The sequence below is a fragment of the Triticum dicoccoides genome, chromosome 7B (genome assembly GCF_002162155.2).
Source record: "Triticum dicoccoides isolate Atlit2015 ecotype Zavitan chromosome 7B, WEW_v2.0, whole genome shotgun sequence".
NCBI classification, from domain to species: domain Eukaryota; kingdom Viridiplantae; phylum Streptophyta; class Magnoliopsida; order Poales; family Poaceae; genus Triticum; species Triticum dicoccoides.
The window spans coordinates 325,380,150-325,394,414 of NC_041393.1; the positions used below are offsets into that span (position 1 = coordinate 325,380,150).

Here is a 14,265-nt window from a genome sequence, read left to right on the forward strand (position 1 = left end):
TTGCATCCAGAAAGAAAAAGCGCATGACAGCCTCTCCTTCCCTCTATGAAGGGTCTATCTTTTACTTTTATGTATTAACTTTTTATGCAAGAGTCAATAGTGTTCTCCTCTATTTCTTTTTCTTTTTCTTTTTTGTAAGCACCATATGCTGGGAAAAGATCTAGGCACATATATCCAGTTGGATATGAGTGATCTTGTGTTATTATTGTTGACATCATCCTTGAGGTGAATAAGTTGTGAGGCAAAATTAGAAGCCCCTATCTTTTTATGTGTCTGGCTGAAACTTTTTGCTCCATATACCGCTAAAATAAGCCTGAGTGTATTATTAGCAATTGTACGCTCCGCCCGCCCTCGCACTTGCCAAACACCGATCGAACCGCTAATTTCTCCTCGACAAGTCTGCCATAACTACCCATCGTAACACAGTAATGGAGAGTGTGGCCCGCTGAACCGAAATTCTGGCGTAATTAACAAACGAACCTATTAATGAAACGTGATGCAGTTCCATGACTAGGTGAAAATGCATCGTCCAAGCGGTAACCACTACCAAGGCATTTACTAGAGGAACGTCCAAGTGCTAACCTTTTTGAATGTAGATTGGTTGATTACTACTCCCTCCGTTCCCAAATATAACTCTTTATAGAGATTTAACTATGTGGACTACATATGAAGCAAAATGAATGAATCTACATTTTAAAATGCATCTACATACATCCGAATGTGATGCATAGTGAAATCTCTACAAAGACTTATATTTAAGAACGGAGGGAGTAATATGTAATGAATGGCTGCTTGCCATGTCTTTTTAGTGACAGGACTGCTAGACTGGCACCAATGCATTCAGCGGTAATTAACATATTACCATTTTCACTAGGCATTTTACTAGTAAGCTGGAGATGTGAAGTACTAGCGTGAGCAGCAGTAAAGAATTTAGCACATGACGGCTCCTTCCGAGTGGCAACACAGTTACCATCCAGTAGTAATTTAGCAGAAACTATTACTAGGAGTCAGTGTTGTAGGGCATTATCCCGTATAGGGGTAATCTTTTTGATTACATTACTACTTTCTACTCCGTATAAGAGTGTTCCTACTAAGGCACAGAGAAGGGTCGGGACCCCTAGTTGGTAAACAATTTTATTCCTTTACCATCAACTGTTTTTTTCTAGAACATGTTACCATCAACTGTAGTATTTTTACTATCAACAATTGGGGCTCGCAACCTCGGGATGGAGATGGGCACGTGGGATGGTAATGGAAATAATATGTGTTACGATACTGCTTCCTTTTTTACCTGAGAGAATTGTCGGCTGGTGCGTAGGATAAGCTCTTTTGCGCGCTCGTGCAGTTTATATATATATATATATATATATATATATATATATATATATATATATATATAGAGAGAGAGAGAGAGAGAGAGACACGCACGGTGGCGCTATTGTGCGCGTGCACGTAGAATGCCTTTGCATACGCTCCGGTCCTAATTAGGTGGGCGTGTAGCACTATAAGAGCCTCTCCACCGCTAAGTAGCTGAGGGTAAAACTCTGTGAAGAAAAGGTAACGTATTTAATTTGCTTACCATCTGTGGTCGACGACGGTCCGATTCTAAGGTCATTAATCACTGGCAGTAATTGGGACAAAATAGATGATAATGAATTACTACATGTGCTTTGCCAAGCAATGATCCGTCGGCTCGTGTTGCTTAAATGTAGTAATGAATTACTATATATGTTTTGCTCTCAAATTGTTAGCCGTAATAGGGATATAATAGATGGTAATGAATTACTACATGTGATTTAGGAAGCAATGAATCCCTCTTTTAGTACTCCTAGTAAAACCGTGAATTACTACATATGATTTGCTCTCAAATTGTTAGGAGTAAAAAGGACGGTAATGAAAGTAAATGTTTGACCAACGAAAAAAATAAAGATGGTTCAACCTAGCAAAAAACATGCTGATATATGTAGTAAGTACCACGCTCTGTTTGTTGTAAAGTACATTTGAAGGATAGAAAAAAATGATGCATGAGCGGTAACCCAATTAATATTGTTACTATTTTCTCATAGCTTATTACTATACACCATAATTATGTGGCAGGCGGAAAAGCAACAGGTGCAACAGTAATCAGATTAACTTAGTTATTATATTCTCTGAGGATCTTATAATCATGCACAAGAAAAAAAGGTAGTTACATGTGTAGTAATATGTTTTCTACCATTACGATGCTTTCAATGGGCGGAAGGCAGCAGGGCTAACTTCCTGGCAGCAATGCGCGCAGGCGTGGCCGGCGCGCAGGATAAATCATTATGCGCGCAGGATATATATATGGTCGCGTTATTCATCACCTTGGGCGAGAATAGTTATTTTTCACCCCTCTCTATTTTAACATCAAGACATCGTATTTTTACATTTCGTAAATTTGCTCTTATTTCATACTAAAAAGAGAACATAAGAAAATTATAATCACCATAAAATATTTTATGTTACCTAAAATTACAAAACGTAAAAACATAGTGTAAAATGTACATAGAATGCAAATTTTCTAGATTAAGACCAATATTTTTGTTTTCTTATCCTAAATTTTATGTAGTAAAATCAATATGAATGTAACTTTTTGTATACGAAATATAATTTATATATGAATCGTAAGATTACCTTGGGTGAAGAATAATTTATTCTGCGCCGTAAGTGATGAATAACATTACCGTTTCATAAATAAATTATATTTGGAATACAAATAGTTACACTCGTCTTGATTTACTATGTAAAATTTCGCATACGAAAACAAAAATATGGGTCATAAGACCAGAAAAATTGCATTATATATATATTACTTCTTTTTACGTTTGTAATTTTATGTAACATAAAATATATTTTTACGGTGAGTATATATTTATTACGGTCTCTTTTATGTTTAAAATAAGACAAAAATTATGAAACATAAAATTACGGTGCATTGATGTTAAAATAGTGGGGGGTGAAGAATAACTATTTCTCACCCAGGGTGACAAATAGATGTATAAATGATGCTTGAGTATGTGGACATGCTAAAAAGCTCCAACACGAGACCCTTCCTAAAATTATGATGAATTTGCAATTGCTTTGTTGTCTGAGAACATAGTTTGTTAGTTTTCAAGAAAGTTTATGCCTTATACTTCGTTGTGGTGATGAATGATTACTTGCTCATGAGATGTTTTATGATGGTGAATATAGTTGTTATAATAATGACCATGATGATACTATGTTCGTATTTTGTGTTTATCGAAACCTCTCTCTCTAAACATGTGGTCATGATGTTTGATATTGGTTTTCCCTTGAGGACAACCAAGGTCTAAGCTTGGGGGAGTTAATACGCTCATTTTTGCATCATGATTTCCTACTGTTATTTATAATGTTTTAATCAATATAACATTTTGTGGAGCAATTCTAATGCCTTTTCTCTCTTAATATGCAAGATTTACATGAAGAGGGAGTTTGCTGGCAGTTGGAATCTGGACCTAAAAAAGCTATGTCAGAGATACCTATTTTGCACATCTCCAAATGAGCAAAAATTTTACGGAGATTTATTTTGGAATAAATAAAAAATACCAAAGCAAAGAAGTACCAGAGGGGCCACCCTGGTGCCCACAAGAAACCAGGGCGTGCCCACCCCCACCCCCCAGGCGCGCCTTGGTGGCTTGTAGGGCCTCTGGCCAGCCTCTGGTGCCCATCTTCTAGTACATAAGCCCATTTTGCCTCTAAAAAAATAAGGAGAGGACTTTCAGGATGGAGCGCCGCCGTCTCGCGGCAGAACTTGGGCAGGAGCACTTTTTCACTCCAGCGGAGCGATTTCGCCGGGGATACTTCTTTCCAGGAGGGGGAAATCGAAGCCATCATCATCACCAACACCCCCCTCCTCGTGGGAGGATCAATCTTCATCAACATCTTCACCAGCACCATCTCATCTCAAACCCTAGTTCATATCTTGTATTCAATCTTTGTATCAATACCTCAGATTGGTACTTGTGGGTTGCCAGTAGCGTTGATTACATCTTGTAGTTGATGCTAGTTGGTTTATTTCGTGGAAAATTATATGTTAAGACCTATTATGCTATTCAATACCCCTCTGATCTTGAACATGAATATGTTTTTTGAGTAGTTATGTTTGTACTTGAGGACATGGGAGAAGTCTTGTCATAAGTCATCATGTAAATTTGGTATTCGTTATGTGTCTTGATGATATGTATGTTGTTGTTTCCCTTAGTGGTGTTATGTTAATGTCGACTACATGACACTTCACCATCTTTGAGCCTAAGGGAAAGCATTGTGGAGTAGTTATTATATAATGGTTGCTAGAGTGATAGAAGCTGAAACCCTAATTTATGCAATATTTCGTAAGGGGATGATTTGGATCTATATTTTTCATGCTATGGTTATATTTATCTTAATTCTTCTTTCTTAGTTGCGGATGCTTGCGAGAAGGGATGATCATAAGTAGGAGCCTTGTTCAAGTAAGAACATCACCCAACCACCGGTCCACCCACATATCAACTTATCAAAGTAACGAACGCAAATCAAACAAACATGATTAAAGTGACTAGATGAAATTCCTGTGTGTCCTCAAGAACACTTAACTTATTATAAGAGAACATTCCCGCCTATCTTTGCAATAACAAGGATTGGATGCCTTGCTACACCTTAGTTACTATTTCTACTTGTTACCTCTCACAAATTATCTTGCTATCAAACTACTCATCACCGAAAGTACTTGCAAATAATTCCTTGCTGAAATCTTCTTGCCATTTCCTTCTGCTCCTCGTTGGGTTCGACACTCTTACTTGTCGAAAGGACTATGATTGATCAACTATACTTGTGGGTCATCACGAGGGGAGAACGAGGGATAGGGAGAGAGGGCGAATGGAGAGGAGAGTTCGATCCAGATGGCAATGCAGAGAAAGATCCCGGTGTCGCGCTGGCGGGGAGGCGGTAAGCGGGCATGGCGGTGTGTGGCGTGCACGGTCTCGAGCGCTGTCACACCTCTTCCTACTGGCAGAGGTAGACGATGACTGGCATGGGCCAGTTGGGCTGGGCCGTGCTGGGCTAGGCCAGGTAAATGACAGGTAACACTCCCTCCTTTTCTTTCGTTTTTTCTATTTTCTTCTACCTGTTTGATTTAAATATAAACTAAATCACTTTATAAAATCATGAGAACAATTGTGGGAACTAAATTAATTATACCGGAGGCCCTTAGTACTTTTCAAAATTATTCGACCATTTCAAATTATCTTTAGGATTTAAATGCCCCAATTGAAATACAATATGGTTTAATTCAAAAATCTAGAATGTCCTAGAAATAGGTGCATCATTTTTTACAAGGGTTTTCACCTTTTATCAAAAATCATGGACTTTTCTAAAGGGCATTTTTGGTTCATTGAAAAGATTTAAATTTGAACCTAGGTGAAATAATTATCTACTAGGGTTTGATCATCCCCATTTTGAATTCTTTTGAAGCTTAGACATGATGGATTGATGCAATGCAACTATTTACAAACAATTTCTAGGGTTGTGACAATATAGGTACGCTCCAAGCGCCCAACACATATACCTTGTCTATGAGATCACAAAATGCAAGGAAAAAAATAACTGATGACTTTGCATGAAGTGATGATGTGACAGTGTTGCATGGATATGCTGATGTAAAATTGTAACTTATAACTTTACTTGCATGTCATGGTTACATGGCTAGGAAAAATAGGTAGTGGGCTATGTCATAATTATATCTAATGTGATTTAAAAAATACTTAGAATTCACTAATGCATGTTGAACGGTAGAGGATTATCATGCTTAGATTGGGCGGATGCTAGTGGCTCTACCTAGTAAATCTAATAGCTACAATAATTTTTATGACGTGAAAGCATGCATGTTGAGATAATTATAAGTAATGTAGACCATTATTTTAGGTATAAGTAGTATTACATATATGAAGTGGGAGTACATATTGTATGAAGAGTGGAAGTACATACCCCTATATGTTAAGAATCTGAATTGCCCCATAAAACAACAAAGCAGACACAATCCCAATTTCACTCAAATTGATATACACGTCTTGGGAAATCCAAATGAACTTGTTTACAAAGGAGTAGGCAAGGAAAGGTAGATGAGGAAGACAATGAGACGAGACTCATTTCTTGTGTTCTAGTCATCAACGACGGGACGAAATCACTATTTTTATCATTTTTTTAATTTAGCATGATTTTACCTAATTTTGTAAGTATTTCATTATCTAAGTTTTTTTGTCACACCACCATCCTTGCCGTTTGCATTGCATGGGAAACGGCCAAACATTGTGGCCCATGGCGCTTTTCGTGAGGACATCACTACTATAGTTACACCCACAACCCCCGCTGCTACACATATTGAACCAATTACTGGAGCTCGTGCATGCCAATTAGATTACCAGGTACTTACGTTTCTTTGTAACGATTCTAATGTTCATGTATGATGCATCCTAAATTGGATACATTTGTTTTGCTTAAAAATGAAGGATCCATCATGGACAAGAAGGATGAACGTTGGAGCATGAAGAAGCATGGAGATGATGGTGCGCGCTATGGGAACAAGAACAGAGTTTCTGGTGGAGTTTTCAGCATTTCGGAGCCACCACGATGACATACACACAAACGAAATATACAAGTTGATCTTTTATACATTGAGTCCATAGGTTAATATAGGTGTTGCGCCACCTTATTGCTTGGCCAGGTCCATGTAGTTTCGAAACACACTTAGTATGTTGTTTTTAGAGTCTGTATTAATAGGGAAAACGAGTTATGACAGAATTTAGTCCCACCTTGCTAAGGGTCGACGAAATTCCCCTCTGTCTCTCTATAAATACATCCCTTAGGGCATCGTTTTAGAATTGGGTTTAATTTAGATTAAAGTTTGTCATAGCTGCAACTCGTGTCCTTCTTTTGTGTTCAACGACCAGACCGAGACGTAATAGAACCCCACTTTCATCAATAAAGCTTTCCTCTTATATTCACAATATCCGGATTGCAATATCAATTTCTTGCTTGTTCTTTCTTTGCGTGCAGGAAATATACCCTCATGGTTAGTTTGGTCATGCTCCGGCGTAGTCAATAACCTTTTGGAGTCGGTTTAGCGATTGCTAAGGCACAACGTCTTTGTACGTTCGTGGTCAGATAGTCAAAGTCTACTCCTACCATCTCATCGATAGACGGGACACTTGTGCCCCTATCAGTTTTCCCTTGGCCCATGTATTTTCATCCAAGACGAAGACACCAAGGCTCCTGGAGGAGAAGTTAGGGCCAGATGCCATAGACCATGTCATTTCCCATGCAACGCAAACGCCGGGTACGTTGGCGTGATGAAAAAAAGTCAGTTTCGAATAAAAATTCCATATGAGGTCAAATCATGCTAATCCTTCCGTTGAAGGTTAAAACAGTGATTTTGGCCTCCTTCCTTTCTCAAGTACTCGGTGTGTCCAGCTCTGCCAATGACCTTTAGGTTCGGTCCCAGCACCAGCGTAGTACGCCTGGGTCAACGTCGGGTCAGAAGAGATGACCGGGATGTGTCATAGGGTGGCTATGTGCGAGCCATTCCATGAAACAAACATGCCCATCCTTCGTCTTTGCTCATTTTTATCGGAGCGTTAGAGCCAATTAAGCTATGCTAGCCTATAAATCCACTAAGTCCCCCTGTCTTTTTTGGAGTGTTGGAGCCAATCAAGCCATGCTAGCACATAAACCCGTATAATCAAAATCAACAATCTCATTTAAGCCATGCTAGTCCATAAATCCATGTAATTAGAGTCAATCAACCGTGTAACCCACAAATCCATTAAGCCCACCCGCATGAGTGCACGCCCCCTCCTTTATCAAGTCTACTCTGTTTTACTAGGACATTGTTTCCTCTGTTTCTTCGATCCCGAGGTAGCTTGCACGCGACTTGCAAACCAATATAGGATTGGTGGAATTTGATGTAACGAATCAAGGTGGGACTATTGGGTAACAAACTCTGTTTCAAAACATAGGTAGACCCTAGCTCGGTTGGGTACAACCTTCTGTACAGAAAGGGAGGTCCTTAATTTGAACTTCACATGAGCCCAAATATTTTTAGTTGCTCGCTATTACCTAGTATTCAAAAAACAAAGAGGCAGAAAAGCCCATGCAGGGGACGAACAAATTTTTTTTGGGAAAACTAGGCGGCGACCCAGAACAAGAAACTACAGGATTGAATTGATTGATTGACTTACGAAAAAAGAGCTACATATGATGATTGGATTGATTGACTGATTTAAGAAAAAAGAACTATGGACGGACCAAGAACGCACAAAAAAATTGGAGGAGGAAATCTTCCTCCCTTTATTAGTAGGTATAGATATATTATATAATCCACTTTTTGTATAAACAATATCATGGTATTAATTTTTTTGACCGCTAATAACATAAAAAAGGCCCTATAAGAAATAAAAAGGGCGAGCGGACCGAGGTATGGCGGGCACATGAATGATTTTTCTTCAAGAATCATTTTTAGCCTTAATTGATAACATAAATGAGTTTAGCACTTCTCAAGTTCTTGGTCTACTGCCTTGAGTTAATTAACGAATTAATGACATATTTCATTCATAGAAATAGTACTCCTACATACTTACTAAATATGGATAGAAAAAAGCTTAGACTTGTGCCAAGCTAACTGAAGAACAGTGATGCACTAATTTTAGCGCCAAGTTTCACTGCAAGAAAGTAGAGATCATAAATAGGTAGCTTGCATTCTCATCCATGAGTGCATCCACTGGACAGGGTTTGCCACTCTAGGTGCTATAAAGAAGCTATCCCCTCCTCTAAGAACGGGCTACGCACCTCGTCTCCTCTTCTTCCTCCTCGTGTGGTCTCTTCCATCCATCACCGTTGTCTAGCCTATTCGCAGATATGGCGGGGGGCGTGGTGATAAGTTCCACCGGGGGCAAGGTGTACCCTGGCCACATGACGGCCTTTGTCTTCTTCTCCTGTCTCGTCGCCTCCTCTGGCGGTCTCATCTTCGGCTACGACATCGGCATCTCTGGTACCGCTAATTACTTCATTAAAACAATGAAATGAAATACAACTAACTGACCATGAGAGAGTGAAAATTTTGTGGATTCCATCCCATGAAGGTGGTGTAACATCCATGGACTCGTTCTTGAGCGAGTTCTTTCCGTCGGTGTACGCCCAAGCCAAGGCAAACAAGGAAAAGAACCAGTACTGCAAGTTCGACAGCCAGCTGTTGACGCTGTTCACGTCCTCACTGTACCTGGCCGCGCTAGCAACATCGTTCCTAGCGGCGTCAGTGACGCGCATCTTCGGCCGGAAGTGGTCCATGTTCTGTGGCGGCATTACCTTCCTCGCGGGCTCGGCACTCAACGGCGCCGCCACTAACGTGATGATGCTGATCCTCGGCCGCATCCTCCTCGGCATCGGCGTAGGCTTCGCCAACCAGTCCGTCCCTCTCTACCTCTCGGAGATGGCGCCGGCGAACCTCCGGGGCATGCTCAACATCGGCTTCCAGCTGATGACCACCATCGGCATCCTGTCCGCCAACCTCATCAACTACGCCACCGTTAGCATCGAGGGCGGCTGGGGCTGGCGCATCGGCCTTGGCCTGGCTGGCGTCCCGGCGCTCATCATTACCCTCGGCGCACTCGCCCTGCCGGACACTCCCAACTCCCTCATCGCCCGCGGCTACACTGCCGAGGCCAAGAAGGTGCTGGTCAACGTTAGGGGTACCTCAGACGTGCACGACGAGTATGACGACATGGTGGCCGCCAGCGAGGAGGCCAAGGCCATCGAGCACCCTTGGCGGAACATCCTGGAGCGCAAGTACCGTCCCCAGCTGACAATTGCCTTGCTCATCCCCTGCTTCCAGCAGCTCACCGGCATCAATGTCATCATGTTCTACGCGCCCGTGTTGTTCCTCACAATCGGCTTCGGCGGCGACGCCTCGCTCATGTCCGCCGTCATCACGGGGCTCGTCAACATGTTCGCCACCATCATCTCCATCGTCTCCGTGGACCGGCTCGGCCGCCGCGCCCTGTTCCTCCAGGGCGGCACACAGATGTTCGTGTCCCAGATAGTGGTGGGGACTCTAATCGCTCTCCAGTTCGGCACCACGGGCGAGGGGGAGATGTCGCGCTCCTATGCCATGCTGCTGGTGCTATTCATTTGCCTCTACGTTGCCGGGTTCGCATGGTCGTGGGGGCCGCTGGGCTGGCTCGTGCCCAGCGAGGTGTTTGCGCTTGAGATCAGGTCGGCAGGGCAGAGCATTGCCGTGTGCGTCAACATGACGCTCACCTTCATCATTGGGCAGGCGTTCCTCACCATGCTCTGTCACCTCAAGTTCGGCCTCTTCTACTTCTTTGCGGCGTGGATGGTCATCATGACGACCTTCATCGCCCTCTTCCTGCCAGAGACCAAGGGGGTTCCCATCGACGAGATGAACCTCGTCTGGAGCCGACACTGGTTCTGGAGCAAGTACGTCGTCCAGGAAGGCGGCAGCAACCGCAGAACACACGGCGTCTAGTCTAGCGTCTAGCTTTTCATTTAGCGAGCGTGTTTGTGCTTCAGATGTAAGTAGCCACCATAAGAATTTTGGCAGATCAGTTTTACTACCGTCGGATTTTAATTCATAAGTTTTAGGACATCTTTACTACCGTCGGATTTTAATTCATAAGTTTTAGGACATCCCTCAAGAGAGATGTTTTAGGAAGTCTGCAAATTGAAATGTAGAGATAGGCATTTGTTTAGCGATTTCACGTTCTAAAGAAAAATGTCTTCTTTTTCCTTTGAGGAAAATAGAGAAAGCCTTTTTCTTTGAAATTGAGCAACATTGTAAGCGATAGAGTTTAAAAAGTCTAGAGTTGAACTCAAGACCTCAGCTTCCATCCCGACTTTACGAACCATCTGGGCTGAGCTAATGTTTCGACAAAGCTTTGCGTCGTTGTTTATTTCACTATCGTGTTGAACGTCAAATGATCTTCACTAAGAAATGAATATATAACACCTCCTAAAGAACCAGAGTTAACTTATCATGCCTGCAATGCGCGTGTTACCATATTATACACATGGAGATAACCAGGGTGTGTTTGAACAAAAAAATTCTTGATCATAGTTGTCATGGTGTTGTACGTAAGATATGATGTCTACGGCACATAATTACCATACTAGATGACCAGTTGCGCCAAATGGCGCAGAGACCTATTTAAAACCATGTGCTCATTGAAATTATTTGCATTTTTTTAATAACTTTGTGTTTGGGTATATGTTAAGAACTTGGCCTTTTGTATAAAAGTTTGATTGTACAGAGCTAAGCTCTCGTAAAAAGAAAGATGGCAACAACAGAGTACAATTGTATTGTGTGCAACGACATCCAAAATTAATTAGCTAATAAATGGTTTGAAAGAAACCAAATATTTCAGGAGTGTGTATCCCACATCTCACTCTCCTAGAAAATGAGCTCACAGAAAAAACAAGCGGCCATCAACTCAGCGAAAATACAATTGATTTGGTTCAACAACGGTAAGAGAAAATCAAAACTGGCAAAGAAACAAAACATTTAAATTATTATTTTTATCCATACAAGAGAGTAGCATGTAAATTCATTCAAAGTAGAAAAGGGATCTTCATATAAGCTTCTTGCTGAGGACATTTCTTGACTGGAAGGTCACACTTGAACCCATTACACTTATAAAACCTAGCCCTGTTGTCATTTCAATTGCAAATTAATCATCAATAATGCAAAATAATTTATGACCAACAAATGATTTGGAGGAAAATATTAACAATGCAAATAAATATACACACGTAGGAAGATGCATCACAATAGTCGTATTACTTGAATTTCTAACCTTACCAGCAAAATCAGATCATCATGGATAGTAAACAAAAGAGACAAAGCTTTTAACCATAGTTGGTGCTTAACCTTCTTGCTGCTAATGATTTTGGCCATGAAGGCATCGGAGTAAGGGGAAGAAGAACGGGACAGCGCCTGCCGGAAGTTGCCGATGGGTGTTGACGGCCTGGCAAAGCCATCTCCCTCCTCCATGAAAGGTGGCAGTCGGTGGAGAGGTGTAATTATGACTAGATGTAAAAACAAGCTGGAGCAAACCAGAAATCTGACAAAAGCAGAATATAATATAATTATATTGCATAGTGTACTAACATAATTATATTCCGGATTAAACTCAATTGCACAACAATTTAGAGGGTTAAAATGTAGTGCACATATATATCTCAGTAGCACAAAAACTATTTAGCTAACTTCACTAATAATGTACTCCCTCCGTCTTAAAATAAGTGTCTCAACTTTGTACTAACTTTAGTACAAAGTTATACTAAGCTTGAGACACTTATTTTGGGACGAAGGGAATAGAAATTAACTTCAGTGTACTAACATAAATATTTTGGATATAAGCAATCAACTACGAATAAAAAACATGAGAGATATCCTACCATTTTAAGAAAAGAAAAAGAGCTCAGATAGCACAACATGGAGCTGTATTGACCAGTCCCTTTTAAAGAAAGGCTTTAGGATCAGAAGTTGTGTAGTTTATCAACTTGGAAATATAAAAGCCTTTCCGTCAAATCATTACAGCACCTCCGACAAAAGCTAATGGGAGTTTTATACCAAGGCAATTCAGTTCAGTTACCAAATAATGAACCTATATACTTCTCAACATTTAGTTTTGTATGTAATAAGAAAGCCTGTGCCACATGATTTTTTTTGATCACAGAAACCTGGCATGAATACATCTGAATGAGATAATCAATTTGTCGAAATGCTAGGCAGACACATGAAAAACACATGAGTAAAGAAAAATATATGATTGGTATCAGTATTTGATCCACCTGGGTACATGTACATCAGTACATCCTAAAAGCAACAAACAAGCTGCCATGCTACCTAATCTGCAGCTTATCACGTGATACACAGAACTTCACAAATCATCAGGACATCATGTACTAGAATGCATGAGCAAGCAGACAAACAAGCTGACCACAATATAAAGCCGGTGGCTGTACTGATCCTCACCACTACATCATTGTAATTTGTTCAAACCAGCACCTAAATTCCACACACTGCCTCACTATATGCAGGTGAAAGGGCATAAACCAGAAAGCGACTGAACAAGCGATTGGCATACCTAGTTTGGACCTTGTATGCAGAGTTGGGGAAATGAGAAAGTTGGAGGCGGTGTTATTGTGAAATCAGCATAGACCTAAAAAGTAGTTATCCAACTAATTAGATAAAAGACCTTGATTAGAGAATACCTGCACCCAAACCTTTCATTAACAATCGTTTTGTTGTTGGTCTGCACCTTATGAACCCAAAGTAAGTTTTCCCTTTTACTTTTGTTTTTTCATGCAAATGTGTAACAGAGAGAGGGTCTGAAAAGAGAGATTGTTCGGAAGAAAGAGAGGGCACGGAGGGGAAAGGGATTACCTGTGAGTGGAGGCGAGGATGGAGTCGCAGGGTTCATCCAGTATGGAGGAGCTCTGTACTGGCTGGGCTGCTTCGGGACCTCGCGGTGCAAGTTGCCGCCGGCATGCTCCGAGTCATACCTCCTGTGCGCCGGGCGCGCGCGTTCCGAGCTGTCGGGCACGCCATCCTGAAATGTCTGCGGGCGGGCCGCGCCCATCTTACCGGACTTCGCGCACCATGCGTGTTGCCGTTGCCGCCGACACGATCTGCTCGTGGTCGCCTGTCCGCGCTTCCGCACACATGCTGCTATGCGGAGCAAGGTGGCTGCAGAGGCTGCGGCGGCACTCACGGCGGAGCAGAGGCGAGTCGATCCACCTCCCTGGCTAGCATCCACGCCTCTCCTCCTTCTCCCGCCGGCTAATGCCCGACTGAGCTCCTCCTCCCGCAGCTTCCTCGTGAGCTGGGGTGGATAAGGATCTCGGGAGGCGGTGGATCTGATTGACGCATGGCGCAGGGGTCAGGCAGAGCACGACGCAGGAGTCAGCCGCACAACTCTTGGATCTCCCCTCTCTCCAACACCAGACGCGAATGCAAACGACGGCGCGGCGACCCCGACGAGACCCGCATCCAGTGCAGCCGACGGACGGGACCACGAGCAGCGTCAACCCACCCATCATCGCGGAAGACCAAAGACTATTGCAGAAGTTGGGGGCACACGCATGGGGCGACCCCTCTGCAACTGCTCCCCACGACGCACGACACACAACGTGGGCAGTGTGCCAGGAACGTCCCGCCAAGAGCGGTTTAACAGG

The 14,265-nt window shown here is 42.2% G+C and overlaps 1 protein-coding gene and 1 long non-coding RNA gene across 3 annotated transcripts; one reads left to right on the top strand and one right to left on the bottom strand.

Annotated features, from left to right (window-relative positions):
* The first annotated feature begins 8,875 nt into the window (after window positions 1-8,875).
* Window positions 8,876-10,664, top strand: LOC119341245 (sugar transport protein MST5). Its single transcript, XM_037613115.1, has 2 exons — window positions 8,876-9,061; window positions 9,153-10,664. The coding sequence occupies exons 1-2, from the start codon at window positions 8,929-8,931 to the stop codon at window positions 10,553-10,555; spliced, it is 1,536 nt and encodes a 511-aa protein (XP_037469012.1). The 5' UTR covers window positions 8,876-8,928; the 3' UTR covers window positions 10,556-10,664.
* A 904-nt stretch (window positions 10,665-11,568) lies between these two features.
* LOC119341246 lies at window positions 11,569-14,212 on the bottom strand. 2 transcript variants are annotated; one of them, XR_005164995.1, is made up of 3 exons: window positions 13,475-14,212; window positions 13,176-13,250; window positions 11,569-12,146 (listed from the first exon to the last, which is right to left on the bottom strand). It is a non-coding gene; the product is annotated as an uncharacterized LOC119341246 (long non-coding RNA). The 2 variants fall into 2 exon arrangements; XR_005164994.1 differs by having other exon boundaries at window positions 11,569-13,250.
* Between the last annotated feature and the right edge of the window lie 53 nt (window positions 14,213-14,265).